The sequence below is a fragment of the Trichechus manatus genome, unplaced genomic scaffold, assembly GCF_000243295.1.
Source record: "Trichechus manatus latirostris isolate Lorelei unplaced genomic scaffold, TriManLat1.0 scaffold00200, whole genome shotgun sequence".
NCBI lineage: Eukaryota > Metazoa > Chordata > Mammalia > Sirenia > Trichechidae > Trichechus > Trichechus manatus.
This window is the reverse complement of record NW_004444136.1, coordinates 1,635,283-1,659,443: the sequence shown is the minus strand read 5'-3', so window position 1 is coordinate 1,659,443 and position 24,161 is coordinate 1,635,283. Positions and strand designations below refer to the sequence as shown.

At 49.9% G+C, this 24,161-nt stretch overlaps 1 protein-coding gene across 1 annotated transcript; it reads left to right on the top strand.

The window, feature by feature from the left end:
- Positions 1 to 12,633: 12,633 nt before the first annotated feature.
- Positions 12,634 to 16,923, top strand: CUNH10orf71 (chromosome unknown C10orf71 homolog). Its single transcript, XM_004387951.1, has one exon. It carries the CDS (start codon positions 12,634 to 12,636, stop codon positions 16,921 to 16,923), a length of 4,290 nt encoding a protein of 1,429 aa, XP_004388008.1.
- Positions 16,924 to 24,161: the final 7,238 nt, after the last annotated feature.

Sequence of the window (24,161 nt, the reverse complement as noted above, 5' to 3'; positions counted from 1 at the left end):
ATACATAAATATGTGTGTGTATATATATATATACATATATATATATACACACACATATATATATACAGAGAGAGGGAGATGTGTATCAAGGACATAGCTTGTGTGGTTGTAGAGGCTGGAAAGTTCCAATTCCATGGGTCAGGTGTCAGGCTGGAGGCTTCTCCTGACTCATGTAGCTGCAGGGACTGACAAACTCAAGATCAGCAGGTCAGACGGCAGGCTGCTGGCTCATGGGCTGTGGAGGCTGATGAATCCAAAATCAGCAGGTAAGATGGCAAGCTGCTGGCTTAAGTTCCAAGAACCGGAGTTCAGATCATGACAAACCGGATGCAGGATCCGGAGCAAGAGCCTTGCTGGAATATCCATTTATATCCTGGAGGTAGGCACATCCCCAGTAAAACTCCCTTTCAATTGATTGGCTGCTCATAACAGATCTCATCATGGAGCTGATGACACCATTATGTATCTGCCACACTACATCATAACTGCCAAACCACTGAGAATTATGGCCCAGCCAAGTTGACACACAACTTTAACCATCACACTCACTCGTGGTGGACAAGTTTCAGCAGAGCTTCCAGACTAAAAAAGACTAGGAAAAAAGGCCTGATGATTTACTTCAGAAAATCAGCAAATGAAAACATGGATCATAGCAGAATATTTTCCGATATAGTTCTGGAAGATGAGTCCTTAGGTTGGAAGGCATCTGAAGTACACAGAAGCCACAATAATGGACTAGAGCACACCAACAATCATGAGGATGATGCAGGACTTGGTGATGTTTTGTTCTGTTGTGCATGGGGTCACCATGAATCAGAGCCAATTCAACGGCAACGAACAACAATCTGTCTAGTCCAACTCTTTTCTATTCCTGCTTTTAGCCCTTATACCAGAGCAGTTGTCCCTGGAAAGGTAAACTGGGGACCCTCTGAACCCAGGACAAGCAGGAGCAAAGGCTCCTTGTCTGGAGTTCATCTGGCCACTGAGGCTGAGCCCTCAGGGCTGGAGAGAGCTCCTGATGGAGCCTACCTCCGAGAAGCCAGGCCATACTGGGCCTGAGTGCCTTCTGGGTGAGGGGGAATACCTGGAGACATGGCCTGACTCCACCCCATCTGATCACCACAACATCCAAGGAGTGACTCCGCAACAATGACCCTATGGCCAGAAATGGTCAGAAACAGTGTGAAGATGTGCTGCTGGTAACTCACGTGTTAGCCTTTGCAGAGTGAGACTCACCCAGGTATCCTTATTGAAGCCAATACAAGGGCCACTGTAGACCTGCTGGGATTCAGGGGTGCTGGGACTGCCTGCACCCCTTAGGGCCGATCATGTGCCTCTCCCCAGAGCTGACGTCAGCGGCCTCAGACCAACAGCTTGAAATCAGCCACAGCCACAGATCAGGGCTTCTTTCCCCTAGAGAGCTGGTTGTTAGGCATTGAGCAGCCTGCCTGGGTCAAGTACAATCATCTGGCATCAGAGAACAGGAAATGGAGCAGAAGGGGACAGGTGCTGGGAGACACCTGCATCCTTTCTCTCTTCCTTCTCCATTTCTACAGATCTTGCTTCTCCTCCTTTCTGGGGCACCTCCCCTGGGTCTATGATGCCAGGTGCTGGACACCTTCACATCCTCGAGAACTCTGGGTTAAACCAGGCCCAGACTTGCCCTGTGCCAGGCGCCTTGCCTCTAACTGCAATGCTCAGGGGCTCTGGGGTAACCGCCTGTCAATACAGCAGACCAGCTACCCAGGCCAGAAATCGGACTCAGGCTGGGGCGAGCTCCATGGAGAAGTTCTTTCACCTCTAGCATTCTCTCCTGAGAGCAGAGCCACATCCCTCACTTCATCCCAGTTCCACAGGACAGGGCCAGGGTCAGCCCTACCCATGGCCGAATCTCAGCACCTAGAGCAGGCTGGCCCATGGTAGGTGCTTGGTGAGTAGTTATTGAGTGGACGAATGCATGAATGAATGATGAATGAGTGAATGAATGAAAAATCTTTTAGTTTGGGTTATGAAATGTCATGTTTTTTCAAGTAGAATATAAATAAACTTAAAATTTCTGATTTACAAAAGTCAAGAGGTTATAAGGACAGAGCAATCTATGTATCTGGAGATGAGTCCAGCTAAAGCACTGGCTGTGGGCCTTATGCAAGGGACAGGTGATTAACTAGGAGGCCTCAGTTTCCTCAGCGCGAAATGGGAAGGGAGGACTGCCTGGCTGAGTTTTCTCAAGGAATAAGTGAGCTCAGGTAGGTGTGGTATGGGCCTGACACCCGCCTCCCCATATCACCACCCATGCCGGCCCCACCTCTGGAAGGATCCCAAGTGAGGAGGCCGATCTTGCCATGTCACCGTTTACCTTGTAAAATGTAGAAAGCAGACGAGGGCGCTCCCTTTGAAACAGACACACAGGAGGTTGTTGGCAACAACACAGGGAGGTCAAGAGCTTGGCCCAAGCCTGATCAGCAGATCACAGACCCAGATCATAGGCTGGCGTGAGGTGGGGTGGGTGTGCTGAGTGTCTGTGAATTCAGGGGTAGAACAAAGCCACCCATCTGTCCATGTCTGATATGTATGCCAGCCATGTTTAACCACACCAGACTACTCCTCAGGGCTGCCCTCTTCAAGGCCTCAAGAACAACGCAGAAAGAGAGCAAGGAAGGCAATTCCACTTTGTTGGGGCCTCTGGGTGTGATAAAGCCACCCTGTCATCTCCACCATTTCCCTGCTTGCCCTCCACTGAGAAGTGAAGACCCCATTCAATTAGTGTAATTAAATCAACCCCAAGATCTCAGGCTTAAAAACCACATATAGGCAAGTGGTCAGGCCCAAGCAGCCAAGCAAACCCCAATGGCTTCCTGTGGAGAAGATGAGCAGAGGGGGAAGGAAGATGGAACAGAGGCCGGGGCCACAGCAGGAATGGTGCCCAGGCTCCTCCCACCAACCTCCCATAGCGCCAGAACCCCGCTCACACAGCAGGACCTGTGTCTGCTGGCCGATCCAGTAGTTCTGCTCTAGTGTTGTTGTGACAACCTTAGCTGAGAAGGTTCTTAGGACTTCAGAGAAGGGAAAGCCGACCTTTTCTCTTCCTGGGCCCTTGGATTCTCCCATGAGCTCTATCCCAGCCTGTGGTAGTACAGGTGACACCTCCCTGCAATGACAAGGGACTGTCTGGGTTCAGGGCTCCATTCTGGAGATGGTGCAGGGTGGTGAGGCGGCCCGCGCACTGGCTCAGAATGGAGCTGGCCGCCAGCCTGGTTCTTACTGACCTGCTGGTGAAACACGCAAGCCCTGCTCCTCTCTGGGCCTTTCCTTCTCTAGCTAGAAATGGCGGTGCTGAGGCCGCCCCGACCTGTCTTACAGGGGTGTGAGACTCAGACAAGATCATGAATGTCCAACTGTGTCATGATCTGCAGTGTGACATGCAGACATGAGCTGTCAGTGCCACTGCTGCCATTCCAGTGTTGACTCACCAGACTGGCTTCCTCTGACATCTCCACAACTTGTCCTGAAAGTTGGGATAGTCCTAACAACTAACTTTGTGAGTCCTAGAAAGTGGTTGCCAGATAAAATACCAGATGCCCAATGAAATGTGAATTACAAATAAACAACAAATTTTAGCATTAGTATGTCCCAGATATTTATACTAAAAAATAATCTGCTGTTTATCTGAAATTCACATTTCACTGGGCATCCAGTATTTTTATTCACTAGACCTGGCCCCAGCCATGCCAGACTGCCAACCACCCCTTCCCTTGCAGGGCGCTGACTCAGAACCACACAGACGAAATCCAGCTCAGTCGCTCACCAGCTGTGAGACATGGAACATTCGCTTTTCCTCTCTGAGGCTCCGTTTTTCTCGTCTCAGAAACAAAGCTGATAAACCACAGCATGTGGGTAATTACAGTCTCTGGGCTGGGCCAATCAGGGTTCTAGTCTGTGAGCCTGTCATACTTCCTCAGAAAAGGTCAAAGCTGTGAGGGACTCGAGACTTCAGCTTGCTTATTTTGGACACATCCAGGAAAGACCAATGGCTAGAAAAGGACATCATGTTTGGTAATGTAGAGGATCAGCGAAAACGAGGGAAACCATCAGTGAGATGGATTGACACAACAACCACAACGATGGACTCGAACATACCAAGGATCATGAAGATGGCACAGGACCAGGTGACCTTTCTTTCTGTTCTACATAAGGTCGCCATGAGTCACAGCCAACTCAACAGCAACCAACAACATGTGAGACTCACAGTCCCTGCATGGTGCAAACGATTAATGTGCTCAGCTAATAACCGGAAGGTTGGAGGTTTGAGTTCACTCAGAGGTACCTCGGAAGAAAGGCCTGGTGATCTACTTCCAAAAAGTCACAGTCATCGGAAACCCGATGGCGCACAGTTCTACTCTGACTCACAAGGGGTTACCATGAGCCGGAATCAACTTGACAGCAAACGGGTTACTGGGTGTGGAACTCAGATGAGTAACTGTAGGCGGAGAATCCAGAGAGTTTCAAAAGACGAAACCACGGGACTTGGAAATGGATTGAATGGGCAGAGGCACTGGGCAGAGGGAGCAGGAGAAGACACAAGTGACTCCCAGATTTCTGGAATCCCTGGAGGGAGAAGAGGCTGTGGAAAGATACAGGTTCACTTTTACACATGTGAGTCTGAAGTGCCTCTGTACACAGTGGGCTGGCGGATACCTAGGTCTGAGCCTGAGGAATGGTCTGGCCTAGACATGCTGTCAGTGCGCAGATGTTCATGGAAACAGTGGGTACGGATAAAATTGTCTATGTAGAAAATGCAGAGTGAGAAGAGAAGAAGCCCGAGGAGTGAGAGCGAAGGACATCCAATATTTGATGGTCCAGGAGAGGAAGACAAGAAAGAGAGCAGCCAGACAAAGGGGGAGGACTAAAGAGCATGGGTCCCAGAAGTCAAGGTGAGAGCCTGTCTCAAGAAGACAGTGGCCTGCCTAGAGGAAGATAATTGCAACTTCGAGGTTAAGTCAGGCGAGGAGCAAAAATCATCCACTGGAAGATCCATTTGGGAGGAGTGGGGTGGGAGGGACTACCAGCAGAGTGAAAAGAGTTAGGGAAATAATGGAGAAGATGAAACTTTTAAGAGAGTGAACTATTTTTGAAGGCTATAGACATATATAGGGATTTACCGTGACATGATTAAACAGTCATCTTTGTTTCTGTGAATTCATTAAAGCAGATTCCAAGACCTTAATTGTGATGTGGCTTGGCAATATACAGTTAGTTGTCATTCATGTTAGCCGCCATCGAGTCAGCTCCAACTCATGGCAACTTTATGTACAACAGAATAAAACGTTGCCCAGTCCTGCGCCATCCTCATGATCCTTCGTATGTTTGAGTCCATTGTCGTGGCTAGGTAGCCATATCCTTTTTTCTAAAAAGTGTTCTATGAGCCAGTGTGATCATTAAGGATGTGTGTCAACTCAGCTGGGCCATGATTCTCAGCGGTTTGATAGTTATGATGTAGTTTGGCAGTCGTAAGATGATGTAATCACTTCCATGATGAGATTTGATATGGGATCTCCATGATGGGATCTGCTGTGAGTAGCCAATCAGTTGAAAGGGAGTTTCCTTGAGGGTGTGGCCTGCATCCAATATAGGTAGACTTTCTGACAAGGCTCGGGGGCTTTTGCTCGCTCTGGATCCTGCAGCTGGCTCCTATTCATCTGACCTCCAGTTCTTGGGACTTGAGCTAGCAGCTTACCTGCCATCTTGCGTGTGGATCTTGAGATTAGTGGATCTTCACAGCCTGTGAGTAGGAGCCCTGTTGTCTGACCTGCTGAACTTGGGTTCCCCAGCCCCTTCAGTTACGTGAATCAGAAGAGGTCTCTATCCTGTCCCTGACCCATGGACTTAGGATGTTCCAGCCCCTACAATCACGTGAGCCGTTTCCTTGATGTAAATCTCTATATGTACATATTTAGATGTTTTACTGGTTTCACTTCTCTAGAGAACCCAGCCTAAGACAGCCAGACTTCACCAATCCAGAGTGGCTTCCCCCAAGCAGTCCACAGTAACAAGCAAGACAGTTTTTGCACTGGCTTCTGGAAGGACGGAGCCCTGCTGCACAGTGGTTAAGAGCTCAGCTGCTAACCAAAAGGTAGGCAGTTCAAATCTACCAGCCACTCCTTGGAAACCCCATGAGGCAGTTCTACTCTGCCCTATAGGGTAGCTATAGAGTTGCTATGAGTCAGAATCAAGCTGATGGCAATGGGTTTTTTGGTTTTCAGTGCAAAGACAGGAGTCCATGCAGCTACTAGTTAGGGAGAGAATCCAAGCATAAAGTGATAGACCCCAAAAATTCTCACTAAATAAATGCCACCACCTCATTCTACATCTAAGTCTGTCCATGTGTGGATGCCCCATTGGCTCATCTCTCAATCTTAGCTGCAGTCAGTGGACAAGATTTACTATACAGTGAAACAAATGGATCAATCTGAACTTTCCGTATGGTCTTAAGACTCTAGAGGTCTTTCTCAATAGAATTTTAATTATCTTGCTCCTTTTTTCTTGTGCCTCATTTTGCCCTTCATACATTCATTTAAAAATCAGAGATTGCCACAAACATTTATTGAGCTTCTATGTTGATGTCACTTTGATAATTAGGTGTTCCTGACCCAAGCCATGGTCTTTTCAATCACCTCATATGCATGCAAAAGCTGGACAATGAAAAAGAAAGACAGAAAAAAAGATTGATATATTCCAATTGTGGTGAAGAATATTGACTATACCACAGGCTGCCAGAAGAATCAATCTTAGAAAAAAATACAAGAATGGTGCTTAGAAGCAAGGATGGAGGGACTTTAGCTCACTTTCTCTGGATGCGTCATCAGACAAGATGAATCACTAGAAAAAGGCACCATGGTGGGTGAAGTAGAAGGTTAGCAAAAACAAGGGAAAACTTAATGAGATGGATTGACACAATAGACATAACAATGGGCTCAAACATACCGTGGATCATGAGGATAGCACAGGACTGGGCAATGTTTCATTCTGTTGTACATAAGGTCAATTCAATGGCAACTAACAACAAATGTTGATGTGTTCAGTGTACAAAAGCAAATAAGACCCCCTTCCTGGGCTCAGGGAACTTTCTTTCTGGTTGATGAGAGAAAGAAGAAATCATTACTTCCTTAAACACATAGGTTATAATATATGATCTGTGATAATAAGGCATGAGCTATGGAAAAGATAAACCCAGCTTGCTGTGGGAACATGAAGGGACTCTATCTAAGGCAGCCTTAGGGAGTCGGGGTGGGGCCTAAGCTTATGGTGGTAGACACAAAGCACTCTTGTGATTCTCTAAAGAAATTACTCCACAAATTCAAATTATTATCATTATTAATAGTGTTAATAAACTACCTTGGACTAGATTAATATCCAGGAGCTCTAAGCTGGGGAAGGCCTTTTGGAAGCCCCAATGGTCTGCGTTTAAAATTTGCCTAGAAGATTTATTTTAATTAGTTTACACTTCATTCTGAGCACTCTTAAAATTCTCCTGGGCAGCTTTTTTGTTCTTTTAGCTGTCAAAATAGATACTGAAACCTCCTGCCAACAATAAATCGAACACTGTGCTACTTCTTGCTGAGTGGACTCGAGTTTGGCCACTCCAGATCTCTGTACTGCAAAACCTGAGTTATTAATTCCGTGGAAAAACAGCCTTTGGTCAGAGTTTACTAGCAAGAAATAGTTCTCGAAATTGGGTCAATCATATTAGAAGTCTCAAAGGCCTCTGAAGATTTCTTGGATCCTGGACACATTAATGAATATTGGAAGGGATATAAATTGACTTAATTTGGTTTACACCAAAAATGCCTATGTTTAGAATTGAGCTCAAGTTCAAGTGTGCATGGTAGTTATTTTTAACATTTAAAGACTGCTCTTTTGTGCGTTTATTTCCTCCTTCTTTCATTTATTCATTCATCAAATGTTCATTGAATATCTCTCATGCATGGAACATATGCTTGACCCTTTGATCAGATGGACTCCACTGAAATTAGTTTTCCTCTTCTTTCTAGATGGGCAGTGATGACACCAAATATAAGCATGAACAGAAGATTTGAAACTAAAGATCCTAAAACCCATCAAGGCAAGATCCAGCAGCCCCCACTCCTGTAACAGGTATGGACCAACTCAAGAGTCAGCATCCAGAAAGCTTTTCTGTTCTTGACCACTATGCTGAAGGGTTCCACTGGGTGGGGTGGGGGAAGGGATGAGGCCAACTTTATGATGGTCCTATCTGACTCCAGTTGAAACAAATCAGAATTGAATAAAGTATCTAAATAAAGCTAGTTGGCGGGGAGGGTCCTTCTTTTTCCCAAGGCAGAAGGAACGTGGTTATCTTCTGAATGCTCTGACTAAGAGTGGACCTCTTTCACTACTATTTGAAATTATGAAGGAGATTCAAGATCAGTGAGGGTTCTTTGGCCACAAGCAACAGAAACAGAAACTGGACAAATTGAGCAGAAACAGATAATTATTGGAAGAAGTTGGGCATCTCATAGATCCAACGTGAAGGCTGAAGACCCAGGCTGGGAAAGCTTGGGGACCAGGCAGCTCCCAAAGTGCACCAAGAGCGTGGCCACTGGGAAGAGCACCACAGCACATTTCCCACCTTGCATCCACCACTCCAGTCAGAACACAGAGGTCCAGGAGAAATGGCGTGATTGGCCTGGCCTGGGTCCCAGCTCTGCAACTGGCCAGGGGCACTTTGGCAGGCACTTGATTCTCAGCCCCACCAAGATTACGCACCATGAGGGAGAGGAGATTCCCTAAAAGGTATCAAGTGCTTTTACTCAAAGGAGTGAAGTGGAAGCTGAGTGTTCCAAAAAACAAGAAAAATCTTCTACTTTAGTGAGGGTTTCCCACCACCCATCTGTCAGTTTGTCATACTGTAGTGGCTTGCATGTTACTGTGATGCTGGAAGCTATGCCATCAGTATGTCAGATACCAGCAGGGTCATCCATGGTGGACAGGTTTCAACAGAGCTTCCAGACTAAGGCAGACTAGAAAGGAAGGCCTGGTGATCTACTTCCAAAAATTAACCAAAGAAAACCTTTGGATCACAACAGAACATTGTCTGATTCACTTGCTTCGGACACATCGTGAGGAAGGATCAATCGCTGGAGGAAGATAGCCTGTTTGGTGAAATACAGGGCCAGTGGGGCAAGGGAGACCCTCAGTGAGATGGACTGGGACAATCGTCACAATAGTGGACTCAAACATGTTGGGGATCGTGAGGATGATGCAAGACTGGGCAATGTTTTGTTCTGTTGTACATAGGGCACCATGAGGCAGAGCCTACTCCATGGCAACTCTATTTATCTAGAGGGTATTTCATTGGTGGGGGTGAGGGGTGTTTACTTCATTCTAAGGTTCTAAATTTAGATCTCTAACTATCCAGTTTTTACCTTAATGTGGAAGTGGAAGAACGCCATTCTTACCGAGTTCAGTCATTGCCAAGAGCAAACTCCCAACATTCAGGCCAACCCAGGCAATCTTGCCATCAGCATCCGGAGATTCCCTTCCTATTGGTTAGGACCTTGAGAAGCAGCAAACTTGAGGTACAGTGGCTGAGGCAAGTAAAGCCAGCCCCACCCCTACCCCCCCCCCACCCCCACACCTAATAGGAAGTCCAGTGGGAGGTGGCTGTGGCACAGACGCCCTCCTCACTAGAGCCATGGAGGGCCCAGGACTGCTCTGGCCACTCAGCATCCTGGCAAGCTGGCCTGTGGGCTTCCAATCTTGTACCTTGGGTTGCAAAGCGAATGCCTCCATTCCAGGAATCATGTCTGTTCTCGGAGCAGGAAGAAAGGCCAGAGCAGGGTGTTCCTTCACTCAGAAAGGCTGGAGTGTTCCCAGAAGTCTTCTTCCATCCCTTCGACCAGAACTGTGCCACACAGCCACACAAGCTGCATGGGAGTCTGAGGATGTGTTTAGCTTCTACAGCTCTGATAGTGGAAGTGGGTGAGGGAGAGAAGGGTGGGAAAGGACATGAAGTTAGCCAGCCAGCAATGTTGGCCCCTCACTCTGGCACAGGAGCGGACGCTGTCCCCTTCCCAGAGGCCTTCTGAAAGGCGTGTTCTGTAAGAAGTCTGTCCTTTCCGGGAACAAGCAGCCTTGGTTTCCAAGGCTAAGCTGCAGACCACATAGGAGAACAGGTCGGTGGTTCCTCATTGGCTAACTCAATTTGCTAGAACTCAGGGCACTCTTTCTTCTCCAGCAGCCCCAGCTTAATCCTTTCTTCCATAAAAACACATCGGCCTGCCAACGATTCAGCATTTGAAACTCACCAATGTCTATGTTTCAGGGTGAGGAAATAAGAGGCCCCAAGGAATGCTGGCCCCCAGGAATGGAACACATGAGCATCAGCCCTGAGCTGGGGGCCTTGCAGGATGGTGGTGCAGGAGGCACATGGAGGCCCTTGCAGCCAGCCCCTGCTGTAGGAGCGTGGGCCTTATGAACTGAATTGTGTCCCCCAAAAATATCCAATACCTGTAGACAGAATCACATTTGGGAATAGGGTTTTCTTTGTTATGTTAATGAGGCCAGATCAGTGTAGGGTGTGTCTTAAGCCAATCACTTTTGAGATATAAAAGAGCAGACCAGGCATAGAGAAGGAGACACAGAGGGGAAATGCGAGTCTACAGAAACTGAAAGAGATCTCCTCCCCCGCCCCCACCGGATGACAGAGACAGGACCTTCCTCTAGGGCCAGTGCCCTGAATTCAGAACTCTGGTCTCCTAGCTGTGAGAAAATTTCTGTTGATTAAAGCCACCCAGTTGTAGTATTTCTGTTACTGCAGCACCAGGAGACTGAGACAGCAGAAGGGATGAGCCTGGTCCCTCAGCAAACAGCAGAGCAGGACACCAGGGACTCTGTGCACAGCTCCACCTCCGTGACTGGCAGTGAACACTTTTACTTCTGTCCCCAAAGCGCTGCCAGCCTTATTCCTCGGGCAGCCCGTGGGGAGGGAGGGGTGGAACACCACCCCTGAAAAGTGGGGCTGCTCTGTAACCAGGTTTTGTCTTTCCCTTGAGGAGCCCAAAGCACCCTGCCAGCTCTTCCTGGTGGCAAACGCACATGGCACTTGCTGGGCCTGCTGCAGAGTCTGAACTTGCCAGTTAGTGCAGCTTTTCAGGTGCTCCTTGATGTACCACCTAGCCCATGTGCCTGGTCCCCTAGTGCTGCTGCAACAGAAATACCACAGTGAGCGACTTTCAAGAACAGACATTTTCCCACAGTTCTGGAGGCTGAGAGTCCAAATCAGCGTCTCGGCTGTGTCAATTCTGTCCTTGTCGGTGGTCCTGGGTGCCCCTCGTTGCCTGACCATCCTCACATGGCATCTGTCTTCTCCGATGTGTCTCTCTCCGTGGCTAATCTGCTCTTTTTGTAACAAAGAAGTGATTAGATTTAGAGCCCACCCTACTCAAAAACAAACCAAAAAACCTAAACCCATTGCTGTCGAGCCGATTCTGAAACATAGCCACACTGTAGGACAGAGTAAAACTGCCTCATAGGGTTTCCAAGGAGCTGCTGGTGGATTTGAACTGCCGGCCTTGCGGTTAGCTGCCGTAGCTTTTAACCACTGCACCACCAGGGCCCCACAGAGCGCGCAGGGGAGTGGGGGAGATATACCATGGGTGCTCACATCCCCCTCCAATTCCCACAGTGTCTCCCTCTGGCCAAACCCCACTGTGATTCAGAGAGTTAGGGAGCCCAGGTGGTGCAGGCCACAGGGCTGTCCCCTCCTGGGGTGGGTCTGGAATGAGGGACAATGAGACAATAGCCAGCCCAGTGGCCCTAAGCCATGGAACTCAGCCTAATTAGGGGACAAGCAACGAAGAGTTAATTTAATTTTAGACCATGCTGAGTGCCTTGAAGAGGACAGACAGGGCTCTGGGAGAGAGTGACAGGGAAGACAACATCACATGGATGGTCAGAGAGGGTCCCTGTGTCTGAGCTTCAGCACAATCACCACTCGGGCCCACTGTGAGTCCTTGCGTGGAGCTCTCAGGTTAGTGTCCTGTTCATGGTGTTGTTAGCTGCCGTCAAGTTGGTCCGATGCTCGGCGACCTCACGTATAACAGAACGAAACGTTGCGGCATCCTGTGCTGTCTTCACCATCACTGGTATGCATGGGTCCATTGTTGCAGCCACTGTGTATTCTGAGTGCCTTCCAGCCTTACGGTGCTCATCTTCTGGCACTGTATCACACAATTTTCTGTTGTGATTCAGGGGGTTTTCAGTGGCTGATGTTCGGAAACAGATTGCCAGGTCTTTCTTCCTAGTCCGACTTAGTCTAGAAGCTCCACTGAAACCAGTCCACCATGAGTGATCCTGCTGGTATTTGAAATACTGATAGCATAGCTTCCAGTATCACAGCAACATGTAAGCCACCACAGTACAGGAAACTGACAGATGGGTAGTGGGCCCTGTTTATACCCTGTACTTATTTCTTCTGCAGAGAAAAAATTCCCACCTTGCAACTGCATCTGGCTGACAGGGAGATCTGGTTCTGAAGGAAGAGGGCTGCGCTCACGCCGGCAGAAGCACCACCCGCAGTGCTGGCCAGCTGGCTGGCTGTCTCCTTGCAGGCAGGCCATGCAGGGCAACAAGAAGGCCATGGATGGCTTCAGTGACTCCTCGAGCATCGGGAGCCTGCTGGACGACGCGGACCGCGAGGTGAGCAGCCTCACAGAACGTGCCTTCCGCAGCCTGTGCGTCTGCGAGGACACGTCTTTCAGCGAGTCCCCAGACCTCACCCGCCAGGTGCTCGGGAGCCACACCCAGAGGAAGAGCAGCATCTGGAGCCAGTTACCCTCACAGGAGCACACCAGCTGGGCGGCCACGTTCCAGCAGTTACCCAAGTATGTGCAAGGAGAAGGGAAGTACCCTAAAGGCAGCCCCCCACTAACGCCAGCCCAGAGGAGGCTAGAGGTGCCAGTTTCTGGCCTGAGGAGCAGCAACAAGCCCCTTTCCAAAGTATCGTCCCTAATTAAATCCTTTGACAGGCCAGAGAGCCAGCGTGGTGACAGCAGGCCTCCCCCGAGCAAGCTCTCCGTTCTGAAAACCACCCCCAAATTCGCTCCTCTTCCGGAAAGCGGTGTCAACTTCTGCTTTGATTCGGCCTTTCTGACCGTCAGGAGGGTGCCTGCCGAAGTCTCCAGCACTCACCAGAGTGGCCATCACCCTGCCAGGAAGCACGGGGAGCAGGAGTCCCCAAAGAACCTCGAAACGGCCTGTCACAGCTCCAGCAGCTTCCTCTCAGCCCCCAACAATGCCTCCAGCTCCTTCGAATCCAAGTTCCACTCCCCAGCCCACAAGCCAGCCAAGGGCGAGCCCAGAAGAGGCAAGGAGTGGGCTCCCAAAGGGACCTTCCTTCACAGTGAAAACAGTGCTTTTGAGTCATGGAGCACCCACCAACCATGGCTGCTAAAGAGAAAGGACCCCGCGGAGGGGGCCCCAGAAAGCAAAGGGCCCAAACATTACCAGGATGCGCCTCTGCTTAGAGAAGCCCACCCGCCTGAGCACAAAGTGTCCCCCAGCCACATGTGGGCAGGCTGCAGTCAGGAAGAGAGCAGACTGCCCGCTGGGGCTCTCTCCACATCCGGACCCTGGGGCTCACGGGACCCTGGAGCCCAGGTGTTCGCCATGGAGGGAAAAGCTCCCGGCTCCCGGACTGACCCTCAGGGGAAGCCAACTCAGCCTCCGTGGAGGAAACCAAGGACTAGCAAGGGAAACAAAGGAAGTCTACAAGATGCTTCAGAAGAAAAGAAACAGCCCCACAAGAGGGGCCCCCCTTTGTATGCGAAGCAGATCCCCCAGGGACAGTTTCCTGAAGAGGAAGCTCCTGACCTGCCCGTGGACTCCAGCGAACGTTACACTCCTCCATTTAACATCAGTAAGCTTCTGACGCCTGTCATACCCACCAAGCATGTCCTGGACTCCTTGAGCAGCCAGCCAGCAGAGAGGATCACATCACCCCCAGGACAGCCCAATGGGTACCAGGAGAAGGAGCCAGGTGAGGACCAGTCCCGGGACAGTTACAAATCCAAAGCCCCTAGCCTTCTGTTCAATCTCAAGGATGTTCGCAAGCGGGTGAAAAGCACCTACAGTCCCAACCCTCTCTTGAAGGGCCTTAATGAGAAGGCCAGAGATAAGGCAGATTTCAAGAAAGAGACTGTTAGCAATGGAGTCATCCTTCCTAACGGGCTTGAGGACAGTCCTGCAAGCCAGCTTTCTAAGGAGAGAACATCAAATGTCCCTACTGCATCGTATGTCAGCACCCAGAAGGACCCTAGAGCCGACCCCAGTGGGTCGTCTGTAGACAACTACCTAACTCTTAGCTCACCTCCAACTACCACCAAAGCCTCCTTCTGTGTCAATGGGGAAGCTGCTGAGACAGACAGCTATGAGAAGGACGATGCCCACAGGGAGGCGAAGCTGAGCCCCACCAGGCCAGGCTGGGGCCCAGCCTCCAGCCAGCACGGCCTCCGGAAGCACCTCTCTCTGAAGCTGTGTGGCCGAGAGCCTGAGGCTGCGAAGTCTGCTGGAATGCTCCAGACCCACCAGCTGCAGAATGGGTTCTCCAGATCGGTCTTCCAAGACATAGAGCCCAAGCAAGATGCAGGCCTGCAGAACCCAAGCTCCCAGCAGAAGCCCTCCCTGGGGCCCCTTTCTCCCGAGGAGGAAGATGTGTTTTATAGTGACAGCCAGTCAGACTTTATGCCAGGCCTCCAAAGCAAGGCCAAATTCAGCACCAGTTCTTCGGATCAATCCTTTGCCTCATTCGAAGACCAGCAGAAGACATGGTGTGCCGAGAGCCAGCGGGAAGACAGGAGGAATGACATGCGTGCAGGTGACAGCCAGAGGGACGAGAAGGAAGGAGCAATGGGGAAAGATGAGCAACAGTACTATGCCTTAAGTAATGGACATGCCTGTGTGGATGAGAACAGCAAGGGGGCGAGGCTGCAGAGAGATGGTGAGAGTTTGTCTGGAGGGAGACCAGGGAAGGTATCAGCAGAAGAAGCAAATTTCAGAGGCTCTTGGGTTGGGGGCACTAAGGACACGGCCCTTTCACATGCCAAAGACTTCACAGAAGCACCGTCTTCCACTTCAAACAAGCACATACTGTTTACAATTAAAGACAACACCCTCAGGGCCACCCCCGTGATCAAGCCCATCATGCTGCCCCTCCTGAGGACCTTGTCCTCAGAGGACTCACCTGGCGGTGGCCACAAAGAGGCAGAATCGCCAAGGCCAGGTGAGGATGCTTCCCCAGAGAGCCAGGGAATGTGCAGCACCCCAGCACTTATCCACCCACTGCCCACTAATCTGCAGGACACACGCTGGAGGCACTCAGCCCACCAGGGCCCAGAGGACCACCGGCAGGCACCCCGCATGGCCAGGACAGAGACTTCCCAGCCAGCTGCAAAGGGGGATCTCCTGTCTCCTCCACTGGCAGGAGAGGGTGAAGCAATGAGGCCACCCCTAGATGTGGCCGCTAACATTGTGGGGAGCAGTGGCAGGAGGAGCTCCACAGAGCAGGTGAGGCTGGACGCTCCAAGGTGCATCCCCAAGATCGTTTTCCCGGAAGATAACATAGAAGACGAGCCGCCCCTACACCTGCTGGGAATGTGTGGGGAAGAGCAGACGCAAGGTATCAAAACTAACTTTTTGTCCACACCCAGAGCAGAGGCTCCGGGGAGAAGACTGGTCCCTGGTGAGATGGAGACTTCACCCAACCCCAGCTCTCTGGAGGGAGACAGCGCATGCTCTCCCACGACCAGCGGCGTTTGGGACGATGCCTCCCAGGCTCCCAGCCAGCTGGGCTTGCCTCTACAAGAGGAGCGTCCCCAAACCAGCCCCTGGGCCAGCCTCGGCCCTGCGCTAGTCACCCGGCGGGAGGACCTGACCCATGCCCTGTTGTGGGAGGAGGGCTCTGACCCCCAGCTAGAGCCATCGGCAGAAGACCTCAGGCCTCTCTCTCCCAGAGGCTCCCTGCTGGACGTGGCTGCCAGCTCAGCAGGCCTCCCAGAGAGACAGGAGCCACCTGTGCAGCCAGAGAGGCCAGTAGGCAAGCCGCCTGCCGTCCCACCCAAAACTGAGAAGGCCCTGCGGCGGGCCAAGAAGCTGGCCAGCAAGAGGAGAAAGATAGATCAAGGTCAAGGGCGGCCTGGTGACCCCAGGGAGGAGAGACCCTGGCCCGAGGACTCCAGGCGGGCTGAGCAGAGGCCACTGTCCCCCAGGGACATGCCCCGACGGCCCAGTTTCCCCTTGGTCCGGTCCCTGCCCCTGCCCATGCACCGCCACTCCGTGTCCAGCTTCTCAGAGCACAGCAGGAGGCAGGCCCAGGGGCCTCAGTCAGCCAAGCCCCTGCCTCCATACCCCGCCACACAGAAGGTCCTCCAAGACCCCCAGTCTGGGGAGTACTTTGTCTTTGACTTGCCACTCCAGGTGAAAATCAAGACCTTCTACGACCCAGAGACTGGCCAGTATGTCAGGGTCCCCATCCCATCCTCGGCAGAGGGCTCCCCAGAGTCACCTCCAGTGGACGCACAGGCTGACCCCCTCCTGCTGTTTCCTGGCTTCCAGCCCCTGCGCATGACAGCCTTGACACCCCTGCGGTGCTCCTCCCAGCTCTCCGCTCCCACCTTCCTGTGGCCTAGCCCTCCCGCCACCACCAAGGGGGCCACTGTTGGCCACCAGGGTCCTCTTGAGGCTGGACTGCAGCGTGCCCCTCGGGCCTCCAGGGACTCAACCCAGAATGCACCCAGCCAATGCCCCAAAGGGCCTCCCCAGAGCCCAAAAGAGGAGAGCAGAGATGCTCCAAACCTGGAGATCATCACCACCAATGACTTAGAGGACTTTGCCACTGAAGGCATTTCTTGAAAATTAAGGCAGACTAACGCTCCCCACCCCACATAAGCCCAGAGGAGTTTATTTCCCCCATCCTAGAGCAATCACTGTGACACACACACACACAAACACACACACACATACACACACACATGCACATACCCACACCGGCACACATATGTGCACGCACATGCACACATGCATACATACAGGCATACCTTGGAGATACTGCAGGTTTGCTTCCAGACTACCGCAATAAAGCAAGTATCGCAATAAAGAGTCACATGAATTTTTTGGTTTCCCAGTGCATATAAAAGTTATGTTTACACTATACTGTAGTCTATTAAGTGTGCAATAGGATTATGTCTAAAAAACAATGCACATACCTTAATTAAAAAATACTTCATTGCTAAAAAATGCTAATCACCATCTGAGCCTTCAGCGAGTTATAATCTTTTTGCTGGTGGAGGGTCTTGCCTCGATGTTGATGGCTGCTGACTGATCAGGGTGATGGTTGCCAAAGGCTTGGGTGGCTGTGGCAATTTCTAAAAATAACATTGAAGTTTGCCGCATCAATTGATTCTTCCTTTCACTAGAGTTCTCTCTGTAGCATGGAATGCTGTTTGATAGCATTTTACCCACAGTAGAACTTCTTTTCAAAATTGGAATCGATCCTCTCAAACCCTGCCGATCCTTTATCAACTAAGTTTATGTAATATTCTAAATCCTTTGTTGTCATTTCAACAATGTTCACAGCATCTTCACCAGGAGTAGCTTCCACCTTAAGAAACCACTTTCTTTGCTCATCCATAAGAAGCAACTCCTCATCCATTAAAGTTTTATCATGAGATGGCAGCAATTCAGTCACATCTCCAAGCTCCACTTCTATTTCTAGTCTTCTTGCTATTTCCAGCACATCTGCAGTTACTTCCTGCACTGAAGTCTTGAACCTCTCAAAGTCATCCATGAGGGTTGGAATCAACTTCTTCCAAACTCCTGTTAATGTTGATATTTTGACCTCCTCCCAGGAATCACAAATGTTATTAATGGCATATAGAATGGAGAATCCTTTCCAGAAGATTGTCAATTTACTTCACCCAGATCCATCAGAGGAATCACTGTCTATGGTAGCTATAACCTTACAAAATGTATTTCTTAAATAATAAGGCTTGAAAGTCAAAATTACTCCTTGATTCATGGGCTGCAGAATGGATATTGTGTTAGCAGGCATGAAGACAACATTAATCTCCTTGTACATCTCCATCACAGCTCTTGGGTGACCAGGTACATTGTCAATGAGCTGTAATAGTTTGAAAGGAATCTTTTTTCCTAAGCAGTAGGTCTCAACAGTGGGCTTAAAATATTCAGTAAACCGGGTTGTAAACAATGTGCTGTCATCCAGGTTTTGTTGCTACATTTATAAAATGTAGGCAGAGTAGATTTAGCATAATTCTTAAGGGCCCTAGGATTTTCGGAATGGTAAATGAACATTGGCTTCAACTTAAAGTCATTAGCCCCTAACAAGAGAGTCAGCCTGTCCTTTGAAAGCCAGGCATTGACTTCTCCTCGCTAGCTATGAAAGTCCTAGATGGCATCTTCTTCCAGTATAAGACTTTCATCTACATTGAAAATCTGTTGTTTAGTGTCGCCACCTTCATCAATTATCTTAGCTACATCTTCTGGATAACTTGCTGTACCTTCTACATCAGCACTTGCTGCTTCACCTTGCACTTTTATGTTATGGAGATGGCTTCTTTCCTTAAACCTCATGAACCAACTTTTGCTATCTTCAAACTTTTCTTCTGCAGCTTCCTCATCTCTTAGCCTTCAGAGAATGTAAGAGAGTTAGGGCCTTGCTCTGGATTAGGCTTTGGCTTAAGGGAATGTTGTGGCTGGTTGGATCTTCTACCCAGAACACTGAAACTTTCTCCATAAAAACAATAAGGCTATTTTGCTTTTTTATCGTTTGTGTGTTCACTGGAGTAGCTCTTTTTCATTTCCTTCAAGAACTTTTCCTTTGCATTCACAACTTGGCTAACTGTTTGACTCAAGAGGCCTAGCTTTCAGCCTATCTCGGCTTTTGACATGCCTTCCTCACTAAGCTTAATCATTTCTAGCTTTTGATTTCAAGTGAAAGACATGTGACTCTTCCTTTCACTTGAATACTTAGAGGCCACTATATGGTTATTAAATGGCCTAATTTCAATATTGTCATGTCTCAGGAAATTGGGAGGCCCAAGGAGAGGGAGAGAGACGAGAGAATGGCTGGTCGGTGGAACAGTCAGAACACACACATTTATCGATTAAGTTAGCCATCTTATATGAGCGCTGTTTGTGGTGCTCCAAAACAATTACAATAGTAACACCAAAGAGCACTGATCACAGTTCACCATAACAGATATAACAGTAGTGAAAAAGTTTGAAATATTGCGAGAATTACCAAAATATGACACAGAGACATGAAGTGAGCTCACGCTGTTGGAAAAGCGGTACCGATAGACTTACTTGACTCAGGGTTGTCACAAACCTTCAATTTGTAAAAAAACACAGTATCTGTGAAGTGCAATAAAGCAAAGCGCAATAAAACGAGGTATGCCTGTCCATGAATACACGTACACATACATGCATACATGCACACATACATGCACGCACACACAGACACCGCCACATACTTAGCCATTTGAGATCCCCAAAGTCCAGAAGGACGTGGGAGATTCTGAGAAAACCCAACACAAAAGGCTCCCCTGGGGCATCCCTTGCTAGAGAGCATGTCCTCTGTGGGGCATTGTCTGCATGAACAGTCCCTCTGTGCCATTTCCCAAACTCCTTCCACTTCCTTTACCTCCCCCTCTCCACCTTTCTGTCCTTCTCTCTCCTTGTAAGTCTCCTGGATCTCTAATACCGGGGTCTGACCTGACTCCAGGCATTGCTCTGCTCCAAACCCCATCCCACCCCTTCTCAGGGTCAGGGCTGACAGCGGGCACAGCCCCCGAGGCTCAGAAATGGCTTGCTGGGGGGGCATCTCGGACAAGCAGGCTACACCACTAGAGTCCGTGCCGGGAACACACAACACCCAGCACAGAACCACGGCACAGACAGGGTGGCTCCAGCCCAGCGCAGAACCACCGCCATCCAAGTGTCCACGGCCTCTCGGGTGAAACTGGCTGAAGACTAACAGAAGGCAGTGGAACACCTTGCTGAAGTGTTTATTTGCATAGGAAGGGTTTTCTTTACAGGATGAACCTTTCTTCTGAAGGCTATTTTCTGATAAAGACGAGGCTACCTTTAAAAAAGTGAAACAGTTTACAGGCCTGGTTCTGTCCCTAACTCCTGTCTTTCTCCTATGAGCACAGCAGACCTGCCCGGCTAGTGGACTAAGGGCCACACGGACTCCAGGGCTGCGTCCCTGCCAGATGCACGTGGAGCCTTCCATGTCTGAGCCCTCCACCGCGTTCGGGGCCACTCGGCTTCCTCCCACCCCAGCATACCCTCCTCACCCCTTTCACCCTGCTGATGCGTTCTCTGGTAAGACAAGGAACACAAAGGTGAGGACACACAACCCTCACCCCAGGACAGCCCAGGGGAAAAGAGTCAGCCTGACACCTCCTCAGTTAGCAGAAGAAAAGTGCCCCTAATTGGTGACCTAGACTCAAAGGAAAATGCCATTGTCCCTGAGTCCCTGGCCTTGGGATTTGGAGGGAAGTATGTAAATCAAATCAAGGAAGCAGAGTGAGGTGACTGCCCCGCACCTTTGGGAGCAGTCAGGGCCTGTGAGTAGGTGCCCACAGTAGGAAACAGTGCTGAAGGACAGAAGGAAGGCCCCTTCCTGTAAGTTTCTGCCGGCAGCTTTTGCTGAAGCCTGTTAATTCTTTCTGTGGGAAGAACCAGGGCGAAAACACCTATCTCCTTCTGTAGGAACCCCAGCAGTTGAGGGGACTGTGCAAAATGCACAGCCCTTGCTATGTTCACAAGTTAACCACAGTGCAAATGGTTAACAGGTTCAGCTGCTAACTAAAAGACTGGACATTCAAGTCCAACCAGAGACTCCTCCAAAGAAAGGCCTGGGTATCTGCTTCTGAAAAATCAGCCAATGAAAATCCTATGGAGCACAGTTCTACTCTGACACGCGTGGGGTTGCCATGGGTCAGAGTCCACTCAAGGACAATTTGTGCTCTGCTCACAGAGATGCTGTTAAGGCTGGAAAGATGGGCCCGCAGCTCCCCAAGTCCTGGACTCACACCCATGCAGGGGCTATAAACACATTCAGGTCAGAACGTGGTTCATGATTTTAGACATATTCCGTTCTCCTGACGAACGCAGCCACTCCTTAACCTCCTTGTGAAATACTGCATAATTCCCAGCCAGATGCCATCAGGTTCGGCTTCCGCTAGGTGACTAGTGGGGAGTCAAGGCAGGTTAGCGTCAGGGAGTCTGTGCCCCTCATCACCAAATGGTCTCTCCATCATGCTTCCATCCTACTAAAATATGAAAAAGAATGTCTGCTTTGAACATTCCTTGGGGCCCCAGAAAAGGAATTGCCTAATACGAGACTCCCTCAGTTAAATAATGGTAGAGTAACTATGTCCCCGCAAGGAAAAAGATCCCATCAGCAAGCTTATGTTCGGACAAGCAGTGGTCTTCTGCCTTAATTCTGGAGTAGAAGCAATACAGGCAAAGCTAAGAACATGAGGGTAGATATTTGGGAATGGGGCATTTAACATGCTCTCCCACCAGCGAGCAGGAATTCCCTGGACACCTGGCTCCCCAGGAGGTCAGTGTGAGGGCCTCAGTCCACGGCAGCAAAGCACTCTGTGTTCCTAGGAAACAGATCTTGCCTCCAGAGGGCAAAAGTTACCACCTGCTTGCCAAAGGACATTCTCCTCCTGTCTGTCAGTAGGGGGTTATCACGTATGCCTCCTCCCTCCCTGCCTTCTGGCCTCCCTCCATCCTTATCTTTTTCCCTCTCTTTCCTCCTTCCTGCCCTCCTCCCCTTTCACTGCCCCCACCCCTTCTCTGTCCCCTCCTTCCCTTCCTCCCTCCCACAAACATTTGCAGTTCCTACTCTGTGCCAGGTACTTCACTGGGAGCTGAAAATACAGTGATAACGAGACCTGGTCTCAGCCCTCAAGGACTTAAAACTAACCGAGAAGAAAGACAATTGTAATCTTATGTGGTAAGTAATTTAATAGGGTGCTCTGAGGGCCCCCCACTCCACCTGGAAGGAGAGGGGGGTTTCCTGCAGGAGATGGCACCTGAGCCCAGGCAGCAAACACAAGGCAGTGCGTTGCTTATGGAGAAACTGGAATTTCCCCAGCATACTTTTATCCATGCTTCTATTCTGGCTATCAAACAAAGATTATGTTTATTAAATACGAATAGATTCATTTTGCCATATAAAAATGTGTTTACCTAGCTAATTGTTTATTAGCATTTCTCATCAGCACAAGAGCTAAGCCAGTGTGGCCTCCCAGGCTGATATGTCCTTAGCTTCTGATTGGTATTTCCCTCATCTGAGTTGCCAGGAAACACCACTGTCTCTACCATTGTGTTTGATAGGATAGTGGTGAGAATTATGAAAATATATTGATTATGGAAACCATAGGTCAAGGCTGTGCCCACGTCTCTTTAGTGTATCGCTCTTCACTGTGAGTCACAGCCCCTCCTGAGGGGGTGATACACACATGGAGCAACTCGAGGGAATGGCAAAGTTTCTGGGCTATTCAGCTGAAAGTGATCAAGAGCTCTCAATGTCGAGGACCTACTGTGTGCCAGCCCCTGCTTGGGGAGCTGTGATGCCTGGTCTCTGTCCTCCCAGTAAAGCTAGGGGGGCAGTGCTAGTGAGCCTCAATTTACCAAAGGGAAACGGGGACACTGAGAAGTGAAGTCCCTTCCCAAGTCCCACGCCACTAGGTGAGGGGCCAAACCACTGGCCCCCCACCATCACTTCTCTGAGTGTGGTCCATGGACCAGCCAGCCTCCACAGCATCGGGGAGCTTGTGAGAAATCCAGAATCCCAGTCTGCATACCCGCGAGACATCTAGGTGGCTCATCTGCACATGAAGCTTTGAGAAGTGCTGTCCAGCCTCTGTTTAGCCTGGCTTTCAGAAGACTTCATATGTCTGTGTCATTGTCACGTGCAAGGGGAATTGCAGGGAGCTGACTTACACTCAGTGTGACAAAGATACCTAAATGATTAGAGCTCTGTGAATGAATGAGAAGTTGAGAGCTCTCCACCCCTGGGGGTGTGCGATAGAAACCAAGACAGTGATGGTTCAGATGTCAGAGGGGCCTAACTGGATCCTGTGCCAAGTGTAACTGTGAGACCCCTGCTGCATTTGGGCTCCAGGGTTCCTTGTCTTGTTTCCACAGTCTGAACAGTCTATATGCATTTTTATATGCGTATGTAAATGTCTAAAGCACAAGATGAACTCTCTGGCAAACCCCAAATTCTGTGCATGTGAGGAACATTTTGGCCCAGATGACCCAGTGAAGGTGTCTTGTGTGGAGCTTGCGCATCTTTCAGGTATGCAGTCTAGGTGAGCAGAGAGGAGTCAGCCCCAGCGCCAGCACAGACACAGAACTCGTCAGTCCTGCACATGCTTCCTTGGCATCCCCTCAGCAGTGCCGTCCGAGCCAGAACGCCCACCTGCAGGCCTGGAGCTGATGTAAATGGAGGTCCTCCTTCATGAACTCACCTCCAGAACATTAGTCCCAGCCCTGTGCAGGCTAAGAATCACCTGGGTCCTTGTTAACACACGATTCCTGGCCCCACTCCACGTCCTTGTCATCAGACTCTCTAAGTGCAAGGAATGGACAGCTGTGGATTTAAAAGTTCATGGGAGACTGTTGTACAGCCTGGCTTGCAAACACCTCTCCAGAGCAGTGGGCCGTCCAGGTGCCCAAGTGCTGCCCTTGCCCAGAGATCTGCCCAGAGGAGACCTTTCCGTGGAGGATTAGGAGGAGGAGGGGTCAAGCCTGGGATGAATGGTGGGCAGGGAGAATTCAGAGGCGTGACCTTCTCTGGGGAGGACTCCCTGTGTGAGGCACAGTTAACACACTTGGCTGCTAACTGAAAGGTTGGTAGTTTGAGTCCACCCAGAGGCACCTCAGAAGAAAGACCTGGTGATTTACTTCTGAAAAATCAGTCACTGAAAACCCTATGGAGCACAGTTCTACTCTGACACACATGGGGTCGCTGTGAGCCAGAGTCAACTCAATAGAATCCACTCCACTCCACCTTCTCCAGGGAAAGGCAAGGCCCCCGGGCCACC